Source organism: Engraulis encrasicolus, chromosome 24 (genome assembly GCF_034702125.1).
Source record: "Engraulis encrasicolus isolate BLACKSEA-1 chromosome 24, IST_EnEncr_1.0, whole genome shotgun sequence".
NCBI classification, from domain to species: Eukaryota; Metazoa; Chordata; class Actinopteri; order Clupeiformes; family Engraulidae; genus Engraulis; species Engraulis encrasicolus.
This window is the reverse complement of record NC_085880.1, coordinates 16,189,648-16,199,473: the sequence shown is the minus strand read 5'-3', so window position 1 is coordinate 16,199,473 and position 9,826 is coordinate 16,189,648. Positions and strand designations below refer to the sequence as shown.

The following is a 9,826-nucleotide window of genomic DNA, read 5'->3' as shown; positions in this document are numbered from 1 at the left end:
AAATGGCGGTCCATGGAGAAGATCCCCCTTTTCATGTATGAAAAGTGCAATTTTTCCAGTCATAGTGAATACTTAGAATTTGGTGATGGTGGTAAGTATTCATGAAAAGGTAACATTAGTGAATGGGCAGCATGAATTCTGGAAATAAACAACTAAAAATCTCACACAGTGTCCCTTTAAATGCACTCCGCCGGATTCGGAGTCCGCCGGATCGCTAGATGTCGCTGTTCAATAAGAGGCTGTTTTTGAGCTCTCGATGGAGGAAGCGACAAGTCCCATCCAACGTGAACAGCTGGCAGAACAATGTTTTGTAAGCATCGAAGGCGAGTCCACATCAGAAGGCGCACCATCCCACTTTGCTTTCAGAAATAAATGTTTTGAAAGTGTATCCGGCGTTTGCCAGGTTTGTGGCGCATTTCCCTCTTCAGCAATGCTATTTGATAGGTACTTTTGATCACGTATAGCGCAAACGCTGTCTTTAGGATCCCCACATCCGTGCATAATCTGCCTAGCTAACTAGCCTCCAAGTATTGTTAAAGACCCACTGATTGAATAAGAAGCTAGCTAACGCAAATATGCAAATCATATTTCAATGGACGAAGCGTTCGGAGGGCATTGTGCTTCACATAACTCGAATCGTGTTTTAAATGTGATCTTACGCTGTCCATTTCTTTGGTGCTGATCTGTCATAGAGCCAGGCATTCCTTCAGCTTTGCAAAATGTTAAAGAAAAGTTTCTTTTGCAAGCGCAGCAGGTGCATATGACCCAATAGATTAGTCATATGTAGTCGGAAATTAAGCGATTTTTAAAAATGGAATAATGACCTCTTACGTCTCAGTTGATCTCCAGTGTTTCCATCTGATCTGTCATTCACATGCAGTGGTATGGTATGACTTATTGAAGTGAGGCACCGGCATAGCCTATGTTGACCTGTGATGGGCAGAAGTGGAAAGCATGCCCTGAGCACTATCTCTACGGCTGTCAGAACAGAGTACTGCAAATATTGTGTAGCTACTTTTGAGGACCAAGGAATGCATTTGGTGCATTTATGCCATGTTTGTAAACTCCAGTAGGCTATGTGGTGAGGCGATACAATCTGAACAGAAATGAACCCTGCATGACAGTCCGCGTTGTATTGTCCAAACAAACTTACAAGAATTTTGTTAGCTCGCCGTAATTTAGTCAGACAGGGAAGTGTAGTATTAGCATAGTAGTGTTGTCCTCCCCTCTGAGGCCTGTCTGTAGTGTGATTGTGTCCTGTTGCTCTGTGAAGGAGTCTGTTATGTAATCTATTAGTCACCGATATTAAAATGGTAATTGCTGGTGATTAGGCCTACTGATCATAGTCCAACAGCTATTCATAATGGCTAATCTTCCAGAGCTACGCTATTCAGCACTTATTGCCAGGCTTGTAAAATGTGATGGTTGGATGTCTAGTAGTGTAATGTATCGTAGCATCCACCAATTCTTTGCCACGTCTTCATAATTCAACAACCACTCAGTAATGCTCATGTGCTCATGCTAGTTGACTTGTATTGAAGCAGTTATTAGGTGTGTGTGTGTGTGTGTGTGTGTGTGTGTGTGTGTGTGTGTGTGTGTGTGTGTGTGTTTGTTTGTGTGTTTGTGTCTGTATGTCTGTATGATTGCGCGCTTCTGTGTGTGTGTATGTGTGCGTGTGCGCGTGTGTGTGCCCACACTCTGGACAGGAGTGTGTTGGAGGTGGGACTGTGAGAAAGTGAGAGAGAGAGAGCTGTGGTTTTGCATCTGGTACTTGTTTGTGCTATTAGCCTATACTGAGAGGTGTGTGTGTGTGTGTGTGTGTGTGTGTGTGTGTGTGTGTGTGTGTGTGTGTGTGTGTGTGTGTGTGTGTGTGTGTGTGAGTGTGTATTATTATGCGTGCTATATCATGCTGTGTGTAAATGAGAGTGGTAAGGTGTGTGGTCTGTCTCCATGAGAGATCTGGTATCTTTTCAACATACTGTATCAGCGTCTGGACCTGTTGACTCAGACACACCTTTATGAGACACACCTTTTGGACACACACACACTTATTTCACTTACTCAAACACGCACGCACGCACGCACACACATACACACACACACACACCCACACGCTTGCATGCAAAGGTGTAGGTTTGGTTTGGAAAGAGGTGGGGAGTGGGGACATTAAAGTGGCAAATTGTCTGGGTATGCCATTTTGGCATTACGTTTGTGAAAAAGTGATGGAGACAAGCTAGGTTCATCTCTAAAGTGGTATGGACATTGTCCCCACCGTCCACACCTAAAATTACACCCATGTTTGCATGCTTGCGCACACACACTCCAGTCAGTGTGACACGTATACACACACACACACAGCACACACTAACACACACACACACACACACACCCATGTACAAGCAAGTGCATGTAACCGTTCTCACTCCTTTTCCTGTTTGTGCCGGCAGCCAGTTGTAGCCATCATGGCGTCAGATTGTGATGGACAGCAGGATCGCCTGGCAACAACGAATCAGAGTGTGGAGGAGGGTGATGGAGTGCAGGATCGCCTAGCAACAGCCATGAAGGAGGAAGAGGAGGAGAATGACGTCACGGCCCCAGGTTCCAGTGGGCCCGTCCCTCCTCCACAGGAGGGGGAGGGGTCAGGGACGGGCAGGAAGGCTCCTCTGGTGAAGATTGACAGGCAGCAGATCCAATCGGTGGCCCAGGGGGCTCAGGGGGAAGAGCTAGCCGGGCTGGGCGTGGCCGTGTACGACCAGGACGTGCTGGAGCAGGGCGTCATGCAACAGGTGTGTGTGTGTGTGTGTGTGTGTGTGTGTGTGTGTGTGTGTGTGTGTGTGTGTGTGTGTGTGTGTGTGTGTGTGTGTGTGTGTGTGTGTGTGTGTGCACGCATATTTTAATGTTCAGAGTTTGTGTATGCGTGTGTTTGTGTTTCTATCTTAATGTTTATATACAGTATATTGTGTTTGTGTTTGTGCGATTGTGTGATTGTGTGTGTGTGTGACAGAGAGAGCGTCTGTATACTTTGTATGTCACTATTTCTGTGCTTTTGTAGTTATAGTTGTGTATTAATTCCGGATTCGAACCCAGGCCTCTGAAGCCCTGGCTCACCATCAGCCTGTGTGTATAAGTATTTTGTGTTTGTGTGTGTGTGTGTGTGTGTGTGTCAGGTGGACCAGGCCATCCAAAGGGCCAATCAGGAGGCTGCTCGTGCCGATGCTCAGAAGGAGTACGAGTCGGTGCTGGACGATGTCAGGTAACGCACACACACACACACACACACACACACACACACACACACACACACACACACACACACACACACACACACACAGGGACATACAGACGCATATACACATACATGCACACACAAACACACACACACACACACTGTCTCTTCATTACTTTACTGTTTCTCTCCTCCATCTCCATCCCTATCCATCACTCACTCGCTATTCTGTGTGTGCGTGTGTGTATATATGTGTGTGTGTGTGTGTGTGTGTGTGTGTGTGTGTGTGTGTGTGTGTGTGTGTGTGTGTGTGTGTGTGTGGATGTATGTGTGTGCGCGCGTTTGTGTATCGACTGATGTGTGTGTGTGTGTGTGTGTGTGTGTGTGTGTGTGTGCGTGTGTATGTGCGTGCGTGCCTGTGTGCGTGCGTGTGTATGTGTGTGCAGGTCGTGTGTGACGGAGCTGAGGCACATCAATAAGATCCTGGACCAGCTGGCTCCCCACTCCACCAGCAAGGATATCAGCCGGAAGATGGAGTCCGTACGCAGACAGAAGGAGAACAAGGTAGTGCTGAGTGTTTGGGTGTGTGCGTGCGTGCGTGCGTGCGTCAGGCTTGTACAAAATTCCGAATTGGATGAATTTGAATTCAAAGTGATGCCATAATACGAACACTAGGTGGTGTCATTACCTTGAATTTCTTTGAATTTAACCCATTGACGCCGGTTGTTGCGTTACGCAACATTGGCCCTGACGCCGGTTGTTGCAAAACGCAACATTATTGATTTGTCAATATTTTCAAGACGCATGGGAGATGCAATGCACAATGTTTTGTTCAAATACACAAGAGGTGGGTGTTCTCGATTTTTTAAAGATCATGTGGCAAAAAAAAACTTTGATTCGTCGACAAAAATGTCAAATGAAATCAACCATGCTCGCTTCTGCAGACGTGGGTTGTAGGTTATAGCCATTTCACACAGGTAAAAAAAGGCTGTGGTTCGCGAGACACACTGTTACAGCGAACGTGATGTTCAATTGAAAGGTAATGAATAGATTTTAATCGAGGAAAGGAAATGTGATTGAAGACCCTTTAGATAGAGAGCAGGAGTGTGATTTGCCGCGGCCGCACGAGGAGGTACGTGAGTGGCTTCCAAATACATAGTTAGCTAGATTTCGCCCCCGACGTTACCAAAAGTTCACTACGACACTCGGGGCAATTGGCGAAGGTGCCAATATCGGAGGAAGCACGTCCTTTAGATATAGGCCTATTTCAGAATATTTTCACACAGGATCTTTCGGATTTGGTGCCTATTGGTGAGGCAGACAACGGTAGACATGCGGATTATAGACGCGCGGTCACACATCCAGCTCAAAGTGGAGCCCCGTCTCAAAATAGGATGAAATTGCTCATCGGTCTCTGCATAACGTTTGGAGGAATAAAACGGCCATACTCGCCGGTGGGAGAGCAAGTGGCTGTATTAGACAAATGTCCCCCGATTTATGGCAGAAATGACTGCCTAATAATTATTATAATAATGATTATTATGATTTAGTTATAGTTGGCTATTGTAGCCTAACAGTAACAATAGCCTAGTAGCCTAATAGCCTATAATAAATAACAGCATCAAACATTATCCTGAAAGCACATGAAACTTTTTTCAATCATTTGATTATGAGATATGATTTTTTTAAGGAATATGTGTTAGTGTTAATGCTGAATGAGCATAATCCCTCGAAAGCAGAGGATTTTACCTTTTAAATGCAATTTGTCCCATGTCCCTATGTGTTCCAGAGGCTGAGATATTTAATTTTTCATAGGAGTTTCCAACCATTTTTTTCTTTTCTCAAAAGACCCTCAGGCATTGGGGACCTTTTCTAAAAACTGGCTCAGGCGCCAATGGGTTAAGCTACACCACCCATTGAGAGTACATTATGGCATTACTTTGAATTCAAATTCATCCAATTCGGAATTTTGTGCGTGCGTGTGTGTGTGTGTGTGTGTGAAAGTCCACCTGGGAAACTCCCATCGTGAGTCGAACCGGCAACCTTTGGGCTACAAGTCTGAAACCCTTAATGCTTATCTGTAACTTTTCAACTACCAATTTGTGTCTGTGTTATACATTTTTTTATTTCTGTCCGCAAATTAAGACTATATATTTGTGCGTGCGTGCGTGCGTGCGTGCGTGCGTGCGTGCGTGCGTGTTTGTGTTTGTGTGTGTGTGCATGCTCAGGAGAAGCAGCTAAAGAAGATGCGTGCCAAGCAGAAGCGTCTACAGGCTATACTGGGAGGAGAGGACGCAGAGAGACTGGAACAGGCTGCCATACTGGAGGAGGGGGAGGAAGGTGAGAGAGAGAGAGAGAGAGAGAGAGAGAGAGAGAGAGAGAGAGAGAGAGAGAGAAGAGAGAGAGAGAGAGAGAGAGAGAGAGAGAGAGAGAGAGAGAGAGAGAGAGAGAGAGAGAGAGAGAGATATATGGCGGAGAGGGGGGTGGGGGTGGGAGAGACTGTTGAGAGAAACAGTGAGTGAGTGGTCATCACAGCCTGTGCGTCTGTCTCTCTGTCCAATTAATCAATCAAGCATTTATATATCACATAAGAATACTGAATTATCACTCAATGTGTAAAAATGTGAAAATAAAGATTATTGATTATTAATGACACATTTTATCTTAATAGTTTTAAATGATTTAAATAATATAACTAAATAAAAAAATACTCTGGCTCAGCTCACCTCAGCCCTTTTAATTAATCAAAGAGTTTGGGTGAAAGTGTTGATGAAATTAAGCAATTGTAGGGTTGGGGCAACAGCACCCTCATGTGGCCAAATAGAGGAATTTCAGATATTAAATTCGTTTCTCATCAGCACCCTCTGTGGGTGAAAAGAGAAGTGACAGATATTCAGTTCATGAGCGCCCTCTGCGGGCACCAAGACGTGTTACACATTGCCTGTCCCGCACCCTCTGTGTCACTAGCTGGAGTAGTGTTTCTCAATGGGGGCGCTACAGCCCACCAGGAGGTGTTGGGAAGCCCTAGGGGGGCATTGAGAAGGATACAGTTTAGAGGAGGCGGGCTTAGGTACCATTGAGGGGCATCATTCTAATTTATTTTTCAACTCTAAGGGGGGCATTGGTATGCTTATGATGAGGTCAAGGGGGCGTTGGGAGGCTTATGATGAGGTCAATGGGGCGTTTGTTCAAAAAAGGTTGAGGACCACTGAGCTAGAGAGAACAAGAGGGAAGCTGTGAGATGCTCATGTGTGACTTACTCAGTGTCTATGGTCTGGTCTGACATGGGGGAAAAAACAGTGAGGGAAAATGAACATGGTTGAATGTGTCACTATTTGTCGGTGTGTGTGTCTGTGCGTCGTCTATACTGTGTGTGTGTGTGTGTGTGTGTGTGTGTGTGTGTGTGTGTGTGTGTGTGTGTGTGTGTGTGTGTGTGTGTGTGTGTGTGTGTGTGTGTGTGTGTGTGTGTGTGTGTGTGTGTGTCTATAATGTATAATGTGTGTGTGTGCAGAGCCCGGTCCTTCCACCCTGGGCAGCATGCTGATGCCGTCTCAGGAGACGGAGTTTGAGGAACTTATCCGCCTGGGTCACATGACCCCCTTCGGAACCCGCGTGACCCCGCCCACGGAGACGAAGCCACCAACCAGGAAGCTGATGCTGAGTGAGGGCGGCGGCTTCGAGGAGTTCCTCAGCCAACAGGTGGCCCTCGCTCAGAGCCGCAAGAAGAAGCCCCACCCATCCACGCCCTCCAAGAGCAAATCACAACGCAAGGATAATAAGACACGCCAACAACAGGTGATTGTTCATATTTATGTTGTCATGCAATACAATGACCACGTTTACACAATGTTTTTGTTTACGAATGACTAATTTGGAATTAAATAATTCCGTCTATGTTACAATGCACTCTCATTTAAGTGTTTACATGATTTTTTATTCAGAATTAAATTTAGTTCCTTCTGAATTAAATGTCTCATGTAAACAAGGATTTTTCCTAATTTTATTTATTTGTCCTTTTATTTTCCCCTTATATTATTATATTCTTTGTTTATAATTATCATGTCTTTTATGTTTACCGATCATGTAATCTTTTTTGGAGTCTTTTATTCCTTTGTGATATTATTACCATTGTGTTGTTTATATAAAGCACTTTGAGCGGCCTCAAGTCACAGGGCATTGTGGAGTCAACATGCAAAGGTGTAGTGCACAAACGCTATAGATGGTACAAGTCAGTGTGCTTCCTTACTTACTTGTACGATGCCATGTTCATTGTGTGTGTGTGTGTGTGTGTGTGTGTGTGTTGCCACAGGGACCCACTCCCTCCAAGATCAGCACTAAGCCTCCAGGCTCCGCCTCTGAGGACCGTAAGATGGCCAAACGGATGCATCGCTTGCAGAAGGTGGCGTTGCGGGCGCACCCTCGCGCCCGGGAGGAAGCGGCGATCTCTCGAGGATTGTTGAGGAAACGCCGCCTGGAGAGGGACGAAGAGGACAGCGAGGCCGGCTCGGATAGAGAGATCAGAGACCCTCACAGGAAGGAGTGGAGCGGAGAGGAGGAAGATGAAGAGGAGGAGGAGTGGAAAGCAGGAAGTGATGAAGAGGAGGAGTATGAACTGAAGCCGTATACTAAGAAGAAAGGAGGGAGAGGAGGAGGAGGTGGAGGAGAGAAGAAGAGAAGGAGAGATGAAGAGGAGGATGAAGAGTACTGTCCCAGCGAGTCTGATGAAGAGGAGCATTCTGGGAAGAAAACCAAAGACAAGAGACACAGAGACGACGGAGACATGAAGTACTACACACAGAGGATCAGGTGAGACATGAAGTACTACACACAGAGGATCAGGTGCGACAGGAAGTACTACACACAGAGGATCAGGTGCGACAGGAAGTACTACACACAGAGGATCAGGTGATATATGAAGTACTACACACTACTACACACACTAGATCAGGTGAGACAGGAAGTACTACACACAGGAGATCAGGTGAGCTATGAAGTACTACACACAGAGGAGTACAGTGAGACATGCAGTGGAAATATGCAGTAAGTAAAATACTCACAGGATCACCAAAGATATGCGGTACTGCACACACAGGATCACATGAGATGTACAGAAATATGCAGCAAAATACTCTCATTTAAGATATGCAGCAGTACTACACACAGGATCAAGAGAGATATGCAGTATAATATGCAGTAGAATTATGCATTACTATGCCCAGAATAAGGTAAGATATTCTGTACCATGCACAGAGGATCAAAGTTACACAATAGAGACATGAAGTACTACACATAGACAATCTGGATAGATATGCAAAAGATATATGCAGTACTACACACACAAGATCAGGTAAGCTATGCAGTAGAGACATTAGTGGTGTCAACAATGATCGATTCGGCGATGCAATCCAATGCGGGGCATGGACGATCCAGAATCGATCCGGCAAGTTCCAGAATCGATCCGGCAATTTTTTTAAGTTTCAATTACTGCCATGGATATTTTGGGAGCAAATGAATGTTAAATTATATAAAAGCACTTCAAAACACTGCAAGACTGATACAGAAAGATACAGAAAACAGCCAATAAATTGTTGCTCAGTGTATGACTACTTGTATTGCCTCATCATGACTGATTAAACATTTGCTTTGCTTTCAGTAGAAACGCAATGCATTGTAGAATTGAATCAGATAGGATCGGATCGCATAGAATCGAATCGAATCGCTACCTCCCGAATCGTGATCGAATCGGATCGTGAGGGCAGTGCCGATTCACACCACTAAGAGTCATGCAGTACCATACACACAAGATCAGCGGTATAGACATGCAATACTACACACATACAGGATCACGTGTGCACATGTGTCCGTGCAAGAGAGAGAGAAAGTGTGTGTATATGTGTGTAAAGTGTGATTGGCACTCAGGAAAAACAGTCGAGAGAAAGAGAGAGATGGAGGTGGAAAGTAGAATGACAAAGTTTGTGTGTGTGAGAGAGAGAGATAGAGAGAGAGAAAGAAAAAGAGAGAGAGAGAGAGAGGGATGGAGAGATTGAGAGAGGGGGGTATGGAGATGGAGATAGATTGACGGAGTGGAAGAGAGAGCGAAAGACAAAGGGGTCGACAGAAAGAGAGGACAGGGAGAGTAGAGTGACAGAATGTGTGAAAGAGATAGATACAGCATAGAGGGATGGAGAGAGATTGACAGAGCATGTGTGAGAGAGGGAGAAAGAGAGGGATATGGAGCTGGAGAGAGATTGCCAGTGTAGAAGAGAGAGAGAAAGAGAGAGGGATAGAGAGAGAGAGAGAGAGAGAGAGAGAGAGAGAGAGAGACGGACTGTGTGAAAGTGACAGCATGAGGAGAGGGGGCAGGGGAGATTGGCTATTGTGAGAGAAATGGGGTTTGTGTGCGTGCTGAATGAGAGGGGCGTGTGTGTGTGAGTGTGTGCGTGTGTGTGCTTGCATGTATCTGTGTGTGTGTGTGTGAGAGAGAGGGGCGGATATGAGAGAGAAAGGGGGCGGGGGAGTTGCACGCGCGCATGCGTGTTTGTGTGTGTGTGTGTGGGGGGGGGATGTAATTAACTGAAGCAATGTTTAGTCCTGACTTAA

The 9,826-nt window shown here is 45.6% G+C and overlaps 1 protein-coding gene across 1 annotated transcript in view; it reads left to right on the top strand.

The window, feature by feature from the left end:
• Positions 1–313: 313 nt before the first annotated feature.
• ercc6 (excision repair cross-complementation group 6) overlaps positions 314–9,826 on the top strand; it is a 43,667-nt gene continuing 34,154 nt past the window's right edge. Inside the window, exons 1-8 of the mRNA XM_063190991.1 lie at positions 314–403; positions 2,448–2,786; positions 3,168–3,253; positions 3,673–3,790; positions 5,455–5,566; positions 6,738–6,980; positions 7,399–7,409; positions 7,536–8,032. Of these exons, the coding sequence (XP_063047061.1) occupies positions 2,463–2,786; positions 3,168–3,253; positions 3,673–3,790; positions 5,455–5,566; positions 6,738–6,980; positions 7,399–7,409; positions 7,536–8,032 (1,391 nt within the window). The 5' untranslated portion in view covers positions 314–403; positions 2,448–2,462. The remainder of the gene's footprint in view (positions 404–2,447; positions 2,787–3,167; positions 3,254–3,672; positions 3,791–5,454; positions 5,567–6,737; positions 6,981–7,398; positions 7,410–7,535; positions 8,033–9,826) is intronic.